General features: G+C 41.5%; 1 protein-coding gene across 1 annotated transcript; it reads left to right on the forward strand.

Annotated features, from left to right (window-relative positions):
• The first annotated feature begins 76 nt into the window (after positions 1-76).
• On the forward strand, positions 77-14,420 carry valopa (vertebrate ancient long opsin a). Its single transcript, XM_053436313.1, has 5 exons — positions 77-440; positions 2,332-2,542; positions 8,378-8,495; positions 10,734-10,967; positions 14,184-14,420. The coding sequence occupies exons 1-5, from the start codon at positions 77-79 to the stop codon at positions 14,418-14,420; spliced, it is 1,164 nt and encodes a 387-aa protein (XP_053292288.1).
• The last annotated feature ends 135 nt before the right edge of the window (positions 14,421-14,555 follow it).

The following is a 14,555-nucleotide window of genomic DNA, read 5'->3' on the forward strand; positions in this document are numbered from 1 at the left end:
TATGAGGCAGCGAGCGCAGACGGGCTTTTCTCTCGGTTAAGGGTCACCAGGCAGGTAGCCGACAGTCCGGGGGACGATGGATACTCTGAGCCTGTCAGTGAACGCTGTGTCCCACACTGTGGCCACTGAGCTCCCCGCCGCCGACGACCCCTTCAATGCACCCATCAAGAACATCGCGCCGTGGAACTTCACCATCCTGGCGGTGCTCATGTTCGTGGTCACCTCGCTGTCCCTGAGCGAGAACTTCCTCGTCATGTTCGTCACCTTCAGGTACAAGCAGCTCAGACAGCCCCTGAACTACATCATAGTGAACCTGGCCATCGCTGACTTTCTGGTCTCCCTCACCGGTGGAGTAATAAGTTTCCTGACGAACTCCAGGGGTTATTTCTTCCTTGGGAGGTGGGCTTGCATCCTGGAGGGGTTTGCTGTGACTTTCTTCGGTAGGTTTTTACAACTTTCTCGGCTTCTTTTCTTCAATGCATTGCTGATACAGTGCAAAGATGTAAGATAAATGACATCCCCAGATGGCACATCAGCAGGCTTCCATCACAGCTGGATTAAACATCTGTTTATAAATTAAAACGTATGAGAGGGAGGTGACATACAAATCTGTTCAACTACAGCTGTTGTCAAAATGAAAAAACTGATCATATTCCTAGAAGGTTCTTTGAAAGATTTATGCAACACACTATAAACTAACCTAAGACTTTAAGAACATTAAATAAAATCCCCAATTCGAGCAGCAAAAACACAACATAACTGAAGCTTTTTCCAGGATTAAACTTTTTATTTAATCCAGAGATAAGATTTTGTAAATCCTTTCCAGCTTCACACTTTTAAGATGATTCCCCACAATGCAGCTCTGTGATTGTAATCCGCATTAGTATGGGAACGTGAAACCAGGGCATGAGGGCTGAGGTGATGGATTTAAGTGTGTGTACAAAGTAAAATGTGTTCTAAATTGTAAGGATAACAGTGGAAATAGTCTCTGACTCATAGTCAACTTCTGTGAGTCTACGTTGCAGAGTTCCCTGCATCCGATTTTTCATGCGTGCCTGATGTTTGCTGTTGTGCTGCCATTGTCTGTATAAAAGCCGGAGCTCAGGATCAGTCACAAAGCCCATTGGGATTCTTTAAGCCAGAATTCAAATCCACATTCGTGGTGGATGCTAGATGCAGTACGGCACATGAAGCTTCCTCACACACTGCGGTGCATGACTGGCCATTAAGTACATTACCAGCACAGTGACCACCAATAGCATTTAACTAAGTCAGTGGATTGCTTTCACAGCCTTCGCCAAAGCTCCATTTCAGACGGAATAAAGACGTCCTCAAAGTGGGATCCAGTAACTCCCAGTATATGCAGAGAGAAACTTGTTTATGCCAGGGCTCATGATTGGATTTGGTAACAAGGTTTGGGCAATCCCATTTTGGCATCTTAGACAAGTTGACAACAGGAGAATGACACAGGCCGTCACAGGATGTTATTATTACATCAAATTGGCGGATAGACCATCAGTTAATTTAGATGCTTGGTAGAATTTGATTATTTTTTTATGATTCTATGAAAATATGATCAACCTACTTCCACTTGTAATAGTTAGTCACTTTCAATAACTTGTAGCGTTTGAATGAGACAAAAACGCATTACAGTTTATATTAACTGAAGCAATATATCACATGTTATCGACTTAACGTACAGAATTAAGCATTATTTTGCTTGCTTTACATCCACCTTTACTGATTAATACAGTGAAACTTAATGGGGGGGGGGGTCTTTTTTTCTACAAAGCTCAGATTTGGTCAAAGACATTAACAGCTGTATTGGTGTAAATTTGATTTGCGATTCGTGAACATCCCACAGTGGGTCTGGGGCCAACACTAACGGTTCGTTGGTGTGGAAAGATCAGAAATAAACGGGTCTGTGAAAATGGCTTTTTACCATAATTAAACTGAGCTTATTACGAGGCAGCATGTAATGTGTCCACTTCGTAACAGAAACATGTTCTTTTCACACATTGAAAAATATGGATGGTTTTAAGAAGGAAGGGTCAGAGCAGGCAACTCCAGCTAGACAAGATCCCAAACATGAAATATAACCACAGAGTGGAGAAACCTTAAGGGATGCAAAAACAGACGTTATGTGCTCGAACATTCTGGCTTATGACAGGAAAGAATAGTCTATAGGCGTATTACTGTGTGAGGACAAATAAAAAGACAGCATTTACTTTCATAGTTAATACAAAACTAATTCTGGGTCTTGAAGGTGTTTCTCCTACGGCTGTTTTCTCACTGAATCTCCACACACTGACCTCCTGCTGTTTGCCTCAGGGATCGTAGCCCTGTGGTCTCTGTCCGTTCTGTCCTTCGAGCGGTTTTTCGTGATCTGCCGCCCCCTGGGGAACATCCGGCTGCAAGCGAAGCATGCCATCCTGGGTCTGCTGTTCGTCTGGACCTTCTCCTTCATCTGGACCTTCCCTCCTGTGCTGGGCTGGAACAGATACACCCTGAGTAAGATTGGAACAACCTGTGAGCCTGACTGGTAAGAAACCAATGTCTTTCCCTATATCTCTGTAACTCACTAGGATCAATGACTGATCCTAGTGATGACAAGGGTCAGTGCACAGAACACACACGTTTTCTATCTCCCTGTTTTTTTTGTTCTCACCACTTGAGAAATCGTCTCAATTAAAAACTGGTGACAGGAAAGTTTGCGGGTTATTGATTTCAGCCGGGCTATTTGTTTCTAGAAAGACATATTTCTGTGGAATCTCATTCATTTTTATTGCCTTGATCAGCACAAACAAAATTCTGTTTACCTTTACAGTATTGAGGTGGCTCCACACAGTATTTTTAATTCTCAAAATCCTAGCAGAAAGATGTCTTCATGGCTCAATACCACAAGGAGTCATTGAGAAAATTAGTCTTAAGGATTTATGGGCCACATCATCCAAATGGCAGAAACTACAGTTCATTTTTTTTAACTTAAATTGTGTCCTGACGGAGAAAAAAATGTGCTTTTGACAAGTAGTAAATTTTTTTTTTCTGAAACAAAGTTTTGCTTTCCTATCTTCCTGAGCCCAGTCCCAGAACACACTCGCAGCACCTCTTATAGGAAACACTCGGAGAGAGAGGGCTGACAGGAATGGTAAAAACTATGAAGACATTTCTTTTATGGTCTATCGTAAAATATTTGGCTTGACTGATCTAAAAGCTGCAGAATCTGCCTTTGTATTAACAGAGCAGGATGACTTAATCAAAGAACTGAGATCAACATCACTAAATCCACCAAATCTCAGTTGTTTCTTGCTGTGGACAGCAGTGTGCTGATAGCTGCAGCCATGTCACTAACACTACCCAGGGGCAAGGCCAGAGGGGCCCGAGCACAGCTGCTATCTGATTGGCCCCTGAAGTGTCCCTGTGCAGTCAATCGTCTTTTTTTTTTTATAAACTAGTCACTTACCAACAGTGAATATGACAATCTGTAAATAATTTATTTCCTGAAGTACACAATGTGCTTGAACAAGGAACAAATATCAACATACATGCAATGATTTGTGGATTTGCTCAAAGCTATAGAGCTAACTGTAAACAAAGCCCCTCTGTTGGAATTATGGCCCTTTTATTACCATTGATCAGAAGGAATCTTAGATCCACTGCACCAGCAATAGCTGCTCAAAGCAGCAATGAGTCATAGTCTGCTTGAACTTGTTTCCTGGTAATGACCTTTCTAAAATGAGCAGTAATGAAAATTGCTTTAATCTGTTTTGAAAACTCATTATTGATCAAACGGAAAGGGATCCAGTCTTTGTAAAATTAGCGCCAACATAAAGTTCATCTATTTGTTTATTGCCATGTTTATGCTGGATTTTATCCTTATTTTAAACCTGGTGCTTCACCCAACCTCAAACCCAAAAGAGCCCTGCATTCATTATTTCCCGCCTCACACACAAACAGATAAAGGTCATAGACATTCTGCACTGAGCCTCTGGCTCAGATATACAATGTTGCTTCAAATGTATTAGCTCAACCTGTGTGAATGTGTCTCATGGACGGAATCAAGAAACCAGTTGGCTGTAACCTGGCCCTCCGGGTGCCACCTGGGTAATGCTATTTAGCTGCTTTGATCAAAGTCGTGCAGATAGAGGGCTGAGAGTTGGCCTCAAGCCCTCTAAAGGCACCATTACTCCAATGAACCACACAGGGGAGGAACAAATGCTCCAGACTATACAATTAAGAGATCACCTTATGGAGATACTCCATGTGTGATCTCATAGATGACCCGATCCACCTCTGGCTGCACACAGTGGAGCTCTGTCAGAACATTTGGTTAACAGCCGGAGCTCAAACTGCACAGGTGTGTGAGGAGCGTCGCCACACGCACAAACTGATGCATTTTAAATGCCTCATTTGTGTGCATCATTTTGGCAGAGGCTACATGTGAATATGCAGCAATGGACAACTCCTGAATCCTAAAAAAACATAACTGGAAGGATTTTGCATGGTGAAGTTGGTGTCAGTAGATTATCATTAGGTGGCTGCATCCTTGCTGAGGGGTTTGGATACAATCACCACCAGTGTACGGTGGACTCTCCTCCAATTCCCCTCATGATCAGCTGTTGTGTAAGACATTTATTACTAAAACAAAGATGGACATTTTCATCTCAAAACCCTGGAGCTGCTCAGAAAATCTAGCGCAAATTATATATAATTTTGTTCAATATCAAAAATGTGGTGCCCTTCACATCTTAATAATTACATTTATCCTAATTCAGTTTAGTCAACAACAAAAATGTAATTTTATTTCTGTCTTATTTTGTCATCAATCCTTTATAATGTTTAGCTCTTCTAAGAACAGGCTGTCACCATATTTTCCATTATTCCATTGTATTAAGTTATCAGCTAAAGACACCTTTTACGTGAAGTCAAGTAGACTTATTGTGTTTAAAAAAAAAAAGATCACAAACTCGCTTTTTACGAATAGAGCCACCAAGTATGTATCGTTAGATTGTTGTAGATCAGAAGCTGTAGTCACTTCAATTAACGCTGAGATTTCATATAAGAGAGGGATTATCTAACGCAGGCAGTTTTTCAGACAAATTGTAATTTGTTTCCAGCACTGGCAGCACCGGCGTCAACACTTACTGCCATAAACTCATAATGACTGATTGTGGATTGAATCAATTCCTTGTGAAGTGACTTTGATACTTCAGTGTTTACACCTCCATATTGTGGTTGTGGTGGTTTCAGTGTATTCATCTACTGTGACAACAGTAGAATTAGCTCCCCTGTGTCATTCTGTGGTTTGATCCAGCTGCTTTGTTGCAGCTTCTTGGGTAATAATCACTTGGTTTGCAGGCTAATCCGTCTTTAACATTTCAATTTATTTTATTTTTCCAAGAATAAGGGGTTCATGGATTCAGGCATATAATACCAGGCATGTTTAAGGGACTGATATTTATGGGTTTGTGAAATGTTGTGCAGCTCTAAATTAAAATCCAGATCTAGTGAATTTAAATGTGGTTTCATAAGGTGACTGTTGAACCTGCTGAGGGCCATTCCAGTTTTTTATTGGATACAATTGCTTGAATGACAAAGTGAAAATATGTTCTTAGTTGTAGAAATATCTATTTCTAGTTTATTATAAGGTATTATAAACTAATTAGATCCTGTGCTGTGTCAGATGCTTCCTCTTTGCTTCATTCATCCCTGAGATGAGTCGAGAACTTGAGCCTATGGATGCTCACTTCTTTGAGTGTGTGTATATAAGGGAGACTCGTGAGAAGAGAAATTAGTGAAGGGTGAAAGCAGTTCAATACAGAGATTTTTCTTGGGGGGGGGCAAAACCTGCTGTGCTGATCTCTGTGGAGATCACATGTGAGTTTTAAGGGTCACGTGAGTGGTAGTATGAATGGGTGTTAAGCTGCCTGGGCCGGGATCGCAGGACTGAATTGTAAGTGGCTGATGGGTGGTGTTGTGGACCACATCTTCTTTTTGGTGACTGTTCTACGAAATAGAGGAGGTGAAACGTGTTCAAGATCCCCCAGCAATTCCAGTTAGCTTCATGTCGCACTTAGAAACACCATAAGCTGGGTGACTGAGAGACACACACACACACACACACACACACACACACACACCCACACACACACACAAACGTGCATAAAGTGAAGGGGTGAGAACTTTCTAAAACCACTCTGTTCACTGCTTCTCCTGTTTCTGTAAGAAGTGAGGATGGTGGCTATTGTTGTACAATTTGACAGTTAAAAACCAAAGTTAAGTTCATAAAGATTAAAATATAGTTATCGCTCTAATTTTTTTCCAGTTGACATTACTTTAGACAGTGACAAGGTAACATATAGGAAATTGAGTTAGCTGATAAAGCGGAGCACGTTCATGACACAACACTGGCGGAGGATTTAAGATTTAATGCGGCTAAATAGTTTAAAAGTTATTAGACATGTGTTTGTTCACCTAGAGTAAATACTCAATACAAACAAAACTACTGTGTTGGATAAAAACAAAACTACTGTGTTGGATTTAAACAAATTTCAAATATGCAGGCTCCAGGTGATGGTATTAAAAAAGGACCTGAAACCCCGGTGTTGACTTTGAGATGTGAAGCAGCTCTGAGCTCTGCAGTGTAAATGAGCAAATTCCCTCAGTCATGCGGGAAGATGTTGAACAGGGGCACAGCAGCCGGTGGTGGGAAGACCTCTTCTTTAAACTAGTTATATTTTTCTGACAGATTTGTCGGGACAGGTTCATGTTATGCACTTCGTCAAACATGACAGTCCGGCTGGAGACGGCGCTGTCGGAGATTATGTAAATGCTGTACACAGACAATAGCGGCTCATTAAGTCCCTGAATCTCAAAGCACTTTAGCCTCTTTATCAAAAGGTGGAGCTGCTGGGAGCAGAGTGCATGAAGGCAACTATTCATTTCAACAATTCCTTGGAGTTGTAAGAGATTTTACTGCCAATTTAGGGAGCAGAGAAATAAAGCAAATGGCCTCAGATTGCCACAGAAATACTATAATCATTTTTAATAAAACTACAGAGAACATAAAGGGTCCAATTAGAATCCAGATGAGCTCATATCCTGGCCATAGACTGTAATTAAAAAGGGATGTAGACTCCAGGTCCGGAAAGTGAAGCCAATTCGCAAGTGCCTGAAATGTTTTGTTCTCTCAAATGACCAGCAGAGGGCAACCCCACTGGAGTTCTCACCTGATTTATAACATCAGTAAACGTTTTCCTAAAGAGTTCATGCTCTCAATTTCTAGTTTTGAGATTTCTTCACTAAAGCATGACGTTCATTCAGTAAATGATGGTTCAATTAAGAATCAAATACATGGTTATGACATAGAATCAACACCCAAATGCATGTGGTGCGTTGACAGCTAGCAGGTCGCAGGTGTAGGTGGTGCATGCAAAGTCCCCGTGCTCTCACCCCTTCTACTTCATATGGGGTCACTTCTGGTTAAAAAACAAAAACTCCAGAAAAGTTTGAGGCTTCAAAACTGGACTTCACAAAATACTGTTGTGGATTGTCCCCTGGTCCTGTCTTAAATTAAATGAAGGGAGGAAGTCTCAATGATACAAGGGGCCCAGGTATGCTCTCCGGCCTCATAACATGTCAGGAATTACAGATGTTTAGAGTTTCTCTTTTGTAACTAACAACAGTATAATCCTGCCTGCTCACCTGGTTGTTTTTCTTGTTTAGTATTTTTGAACGAACTGCGCAAATAATTATTCATCATGAATAGTTATTATACATACAGTATGTGACACATGACAAAATGAGGTGTGAGATGCAGCATCATAAATGTGTGCTCAGCCACACTTCCCTGGTTCAACAAGGATTAAGGTGCATGCACACACACATACACACACACCCACACACACTCTTTACAAAATGAATCTGGGGGCTTGTTTTATGACGGTTGTAGGTAGGTGTTATTGGAAATAACATAATTAGTCTAAATTACAGGCCTCAGGCCCCTAATTGTGCCACAGATATTTGTCTCAGTTGTGATATGTCCCTTTGTTAAATTAAGTTAAAATGAGGTGCAAAGCTGTCATCCTTCTCTCCAGCTAGATAAAAGCCCCTGAATAAAAAAAATGGCATTTCATAGCCGGGACATTATGGGCCTTATAACCACTTTGTTCTTAAGAGACAATTTGGTATCGATCTTATGCGAATTGATGGAAACGTCCTCATCAAAATCAAGAGATGACGAGTCAGAAGGCTGCATTTCTGTTTAGTTAACATTATTTATTAAAATGTTAATGTTGTGGTCGCACACACACACAAACACACACACACAGACACACACCCAGTGACTGTCTTTGTCCCTGTTCTTGTGTCTGACCAGGTATTCCAACAGCATCACGGCTCACAGCTACATCATCACTTTCTTCACCACCTGTTTCATTTTCCCTCTCGGAGTGATATTCTTCTGCTACGGGAAACTCCTCCGCAAGCTCAGGAAGGTCAGTTCTCACTCAAACGCATTTCTGCAGTTTATTTCACAAGACTATGCTTTTAGATTAATGTTTTTAAAGACACATTTTCTCTGATAGGAAACAAAATGCATGCTCATCCCGTGAGAATACTGGTTTTCATTTTGTCATCTCAATAACTCAATCACTCACCCCTAATATCTGCCAGTGGAGACCAAATGTTTATTGATGGTCTAAAAAAACTCCCAGATTGCACATTGGATCCATTTAATGTGACACAAGGTCTGTTTCATGATTGTTACGAGGCTGGAAGTCCAAATGAGGAAAAAGGAAACCTTTAATTGGAACCCAAATGAACATATGATGGTGTCCTACTGTAAATGGACCCACAAGTTCCGTTCAGACATGCACCGGACATTCTCTGGATTCTTGTCCATATCGTTACCTCCACCAAGGAAGTTATGGTTTCACCCATGTCTTCGCAAGCAGGTCTTTGCAGAATGTGCTGAAATGATTTGCACCAACTTGTTGGAGGGATGGGGCGTAAGGCCAGACAGGAAACCATTACACTTTAGTGCATAGAGAGAGAGAAGATTTGTGAAGCATGTCTGTTGCTCTGGTGTATATGGTGTTTGGATTTTTTCCTTTATTTTCCATTATAAGATTGAGACCTCTAGGATTGTTTGGCCTGGACTCAGTCCTCTGCTGAGTGCCTGTCTAGTTAATTAAGTAGACTGAGTGGTTCACTAGGAGCTTTATCACCAACAATTAAACAGCGCTGGCCAGTTTAGAGAGTGGCTCTGTAGAGTTGTCTGCTTTGTAAATTCACTGATGCCATAAAAACAGAAAATCATTAGTGTGGCTAAAATGGAGCTTTTAGTGTGATGCGGTCAGGGATGTTGGACATGTTTCTTGGGGGGTGCTGGTTGCTTTACTTGTTGGATACTTATATCTTTCCCTTCCTGGACAACACTGTCCATTACAGAGTGGTGACAACACTGAGCTATAAATGGACCCAAAGCTTTATATCAAATTATATGATGATTATTGTAGGTCACTTTGGATAAAAGCATATTTACAAAGACTGCACTGTTATCAAGTTACTCAAGCGTTGTGGGGGTAATATAAATCCAATTCTGCTCCAATGTGAGTGTAGATATACTTTTTACCTCAAAACACTCCACCCTAGTGGCTGCAAGGAAGAATTGGACATGAGATGTTTTTTGTCACTCTTTGTTATTGTCTGTCTGCACCAGTTAGTCTTGTCTAATTTCCATCACTGTACATATGTATACCAGCATACCGCAGTCTGGAACTTGTTTTGTTCTGTGTGTGAGTTTTCCTCTGCTGCATTTCTGCTTAGCCACATTTTGCCTTAAAGCCATTTATACCTTCATTACAACCAGTCTATCTACAGTGCATTCGGCCTGCATTGGCTGAAATGAGCTGTCATGGTTTATAACTCAAATCCAGTGGTGCGCAGACACTTTGCCGCTGGTGGCCGTGTTGTTGAGCAGCCTGCATTACGCTTACACCAGTTTGCAGTCTGGCAGAAATCGTTCCGTTAAAGTTGTATGAAAAGCAGATTTAGACTGTGAAGAAGCAATGCAAACTTAGCTGAGCTCTATTTGAGATGTTGTTTGACTTTAAACTTTACCTGAGTAGTTTTTAGATTTTGGAGACACTTATAATATCCTGACACAAAGGTATCGAAGAATATGATATTCATGTTGTAACGAAATATTAAATAAAAAAAATAGAAATAAGATAGATGTAAGCACTTATTGTAAATTTAAAAGAAGAAAAAAACATAAAAGGTAAAAGGAAACTGTCGAGGCAGCTGTCGCATCCTCTGCACACGTACTTCCAATGTCTGAGTTTCTGGTCGAGCTGTTACAAAGGCTCAAACCTGAACTGGGAATGAGTTGTTGCAGTTCTTGTGAACATCACATGCATTGAAGAGTCCCATGCACCGCTGCTACAGATCCCTGGTCGTCTGTTTATTCAAATCTTATTATTATGTGCGTCCAAATTGTACCAAGTTAGATTGGGCTCTTATTTATACACATGGCAAGTTTGAAGCAGATAAGATGAATAGTTCTTGACCTGAATTCCAGTTAGAGTTTTTATGTAATTAATAGATTTTGAGATAGATATTTAATGTCGTGTCAGCCTTGGAAAGCCTATGTCTATTGAATCCTAAGAGCTGAAGTGTTGAGATAGTTAGAAAGTGCTGTTGGGATAGTGATGGTTTTGTGTTTCCTCCAGGTGTCTCACGGTCGTCTGGCCACCGCTAAGAAGCCGGAGCGACAGGTGACCCGTATGGTGGTGGTGATGATCGTTGCATTCATGGTGGGCTGGACGCCGTACGCAGTCTTCGCCATCCTGGTCACAGCTCATCCGACCATCCAAATCGATCCCAGGCTGGCCTCTATCCCCGCCTTCTTTTCCAAGACAGCTGCTGTCTACAACCCAATCATCTACGTCTACATGAACAAACAGGTAACTTTCTTTTCAGTCCACAGTAGGACCTTGTGTGCTCAGTGCTGTATAAGTCTAGTTTCAGCAGAGTATGGCAGGTGGCGAAACTCCTTCCTCTGCCACGGCTGAGACACATCACAGCATGTGTGCAACAGATGAAAGCTGCTGCAGAATACTGAAACAATTTTCTTCTTCGGTCATGTCTGTCAGCTAAATCTAAATAATGCATAGCGTGTGATGAAGGTAAAACTGTCCATGTATGCTTTCGTTGTTAAGAAATACATTAGCTACCTATGGTATGTGAAAGGGCGCATGCTGACATGTTTTAAGTGCCATCCACCTTGTTTAATTTTGCATCACACTGTCTCGCTCTTTGTCTCAGTGTTAGTGAGACTCACGCTCTGGGTAATCATTGTTGACTGTGCAAATATAAAAAGGTCTGTCCATATGTTTCTAGATTCCATTTGAGTCACTTTTGATCATGTAACCACATAGCAATTGTTTTGGTAACGTCCCTGTCAAGCAATCATTCCTTATTTAGAATAAATGTAATTATTTTCTCTGCTGTGAGCTCCCAATGGTGATTACAGACTCATTAACTGGGATAACCAAAATCTAAAATAAAGAAAAAAATCCCTAGGGACCGCTAGGGGTGAATTTATTTTCACAATAATTTCATCCATATGAAAATGTCATACAACTCCTGAAGCCCAACAACTAAAACCACACATCTTGACAAATGGGGGTCTGTGGTCTAGTTTATGTAGTAAGGACTTACATCTGGCTTAGTGGGTTTACAAGCAATTAAAAAAGCTATGTATAACTATAATTCTGGTGTAAAAGGAGGTTTATGTATTAAGATGAACAGAGCAATACTCCTGGAAACAGTCACTCGGTGCTCCAGAGCCAAACAGTCCTTGTGCACAGAAATATAGCTCACAGTGTCCTCAAGCTAAACAGTGATGCCCTGCAGGTCTGCCTGCTCCAAGAAGACCGGAGCCTCTGTCTTAGTGCTGTTGTTGCGTCTCTGGTAAACATGCTGTTTCCAATTTACAGGTGTCACATCAGTTCTACTTTACATTTCGCTGCAGTTTGACGCCACCGTTGTTCAAAGTTCACACGAAACCCTCCTGAAGTCTCCTCCAAGTTGTTAATGACCTTTTCATGTTCACATGTATTACTCACCATTCACACGTTGCTCCACTGTCGGTGGCAAGTTTTCTCCGTGCATGCCTGGTTTTATTTGTTTCAATAGGATTCTAGACGTTCCTGTCAGAATAGAGAACATTCTAACTGTCAAAGCCACTTATGATTAACATGACTGTTGTAGAGACTGGCCCGCAGTACAGTTTTAGAGTGATCTATTTTTAGAGTCCAGCTACAGTACATGCACTGTATATGTGCTTGGCAAACTGCCATATTAAAACCTTTTCTTGCCAGGGAGCAGCACAGAATCTGCATGTCCATCTGACCGCCCCACTTCTGAGTTCCACTCACTTTTAAATGGGTCATCCACTAAGACAGCCACTTGATGTAAAAAAGGACGGGTTCTGGGTTACACAGAGCCCCTGCTGCTTCAACCAATCTGCTGGTGCTCATGGAGGTCACCTGACCTCTAGTGCATGATCGCAATACTCCTTTCCATCTCTTTGACTCTCTTCATATCTGGCATTAACACTTGAGTTGTCCACTTATGATCAGATCACTTGAGACGGCGGTTGCAACAGGTTTGAACAGGGCCTGTGAGTGACGTAACAAAGTGAGGGGAACCAGAGTATCAGGGGATTTCCATAATGCATGACCACAGATACTTGAAGTAGCAATATCTGAGGATTTTCTGGGTCAAAAGGTCAAAGGTAAAGGAGCCCTTTTAGAAACAAGCTGTTTACTTCTAATAGTATTCTTTAAAACCCATGTCACTTGAGGATCAGATTCCTTGTTGCTTTACCATATGATCAACCTCAACAGACACAAAATGCCTAGAATAGAGCATGTGACAAAATAGAGAAATTCTTAGACAATGTGTAAATTGATTTGTATATGATAATGATTTCCTGCTGCTAGGTAACAGCAACTAAAGAGACAGACACCTTCTTCAGGGTTAATTGGCTGTTGTCAACATTAGAAGGTCATACAGTATGTCAACAAATGCAGATTGGTTTTGTCAAATTACAGTGATCCTTTATTTCTCTTTAGTTTTTACTGGTGGCAACTACTGCACTGCATCAAGTTTCACATTAATGTCACCACCTTTCATGTTTATGACCGTGTTCTCTGTGCAGGAGTCTTTTTAAAAGCTCTGTTATTCAAAGGTTTGGGAAGCAGGAGATATTAGAGGTTTAACATCAGATTTATGGTCCCAGAGTGATCTAAGTCATAGAGTACCCCTCTGCTTGTTTTCATGAGGGTAATAGAGGAGTTAATGCAACACTTTGAAAAGGATTACTGGCTTGAGGGGAGCAGTTAGGAGGCTTGCATGTTGAATTAGACAGTTCACCAAGGGTCAGGAATCAGGATTTCCCCCCGGGGCTTCACAGAGTGGGAACTTCAGCACAGAAAAAGGTCAATTAGTGTTTTTTAGATGAAAAGTAATGTGGAAACAAATGATTGCTAGGCTATTAGTGAGGACCACTTGACAATGGCTGTGTTATTCCGAGAACAGCTTTAAACACGGAATCATTGGCTATTGTGTGTGCGTGTCTGAGAGGACAGCGCAGACACAACTACATGTTGTGTAATCAAAGCTCTTCATGAGTAATGCACAGACTAGAGATGTTCTGATATAGATTCAGACGCCTGGACTTATCGGCCAATACTGAGGACCAATCCGATACCAGTGCCTCCAAAAGTGCCTCCTGTGCCTCCTGTGTGCCTCCTGTGTGTGTGTGTGCATGCAAGCATGCGTGAGTGCGCAATGTTATACCTTTCCCTCAAGTTCCAGGACTATTGTACAGAGGCTACACAATTTGTTTACCCTAATCAACAGCTTATGGTTATTATTTTGGCCGAGACAAACGTGATCACTATAAGCGGTTTCCACTGTAAATAAATTTGCATTAATTTTCATCTATTGGAACTGTTTACGATGCTGGTATCAGAATCGAAACACTCAAGTTTTGAGTAGCTAAAACGGACTATTTCATGTGCTTAAAACATGATACCAAAAATATCGTGATCACAAATTATTTCAATCGTGTTTCAAACTCACTGTTCATAAACCACATTCTTTCTGCCCAGTTCCGGAAGTGCCTGATCCAGCTCTTCACTGGCAGGGGGACCATACCCGACAGCCACCTGAACCAGACCTCGGAGCGACCAGGAATTACCGCAGAGAGTCAAACAGGAGAAATGTCAGCAATCGCAGCCCGCATCCCTTTGAGTGGCAATGCATCACCCAGGTCTGACGATTCCCCGACCGACTGCGGCTCGTTATCCCAGCTGCCCATCCCAGAGAACAAAGTGTGTCCCATGTAACACACCCAATAGGCCTTCTCTTACTGTCTACTGACCCTGAGAGCCCATAGTAACCATCTGTGATCTGTCTAACAGTTTTCGGAAACACACTGTATCTAGTTACAGAACTTGGGGAGATGGACAGTGCGAAGCAGA

The sequence above is a fragment of the Pleuronectes platessa genome, chromosome 12 (assembly GCF_947347685.1).
Source record: "Pleuronectes platessa chromosome 12, fPlePla1.1, whole genome shotgun sequence".
Lineage (NCBI taxonomy): Eukaryota > Metazoa > Chordata > Actinopteri > Pleuronectiformes > Pleuronectidae > Pleuronectes > Pleuronectes platessa.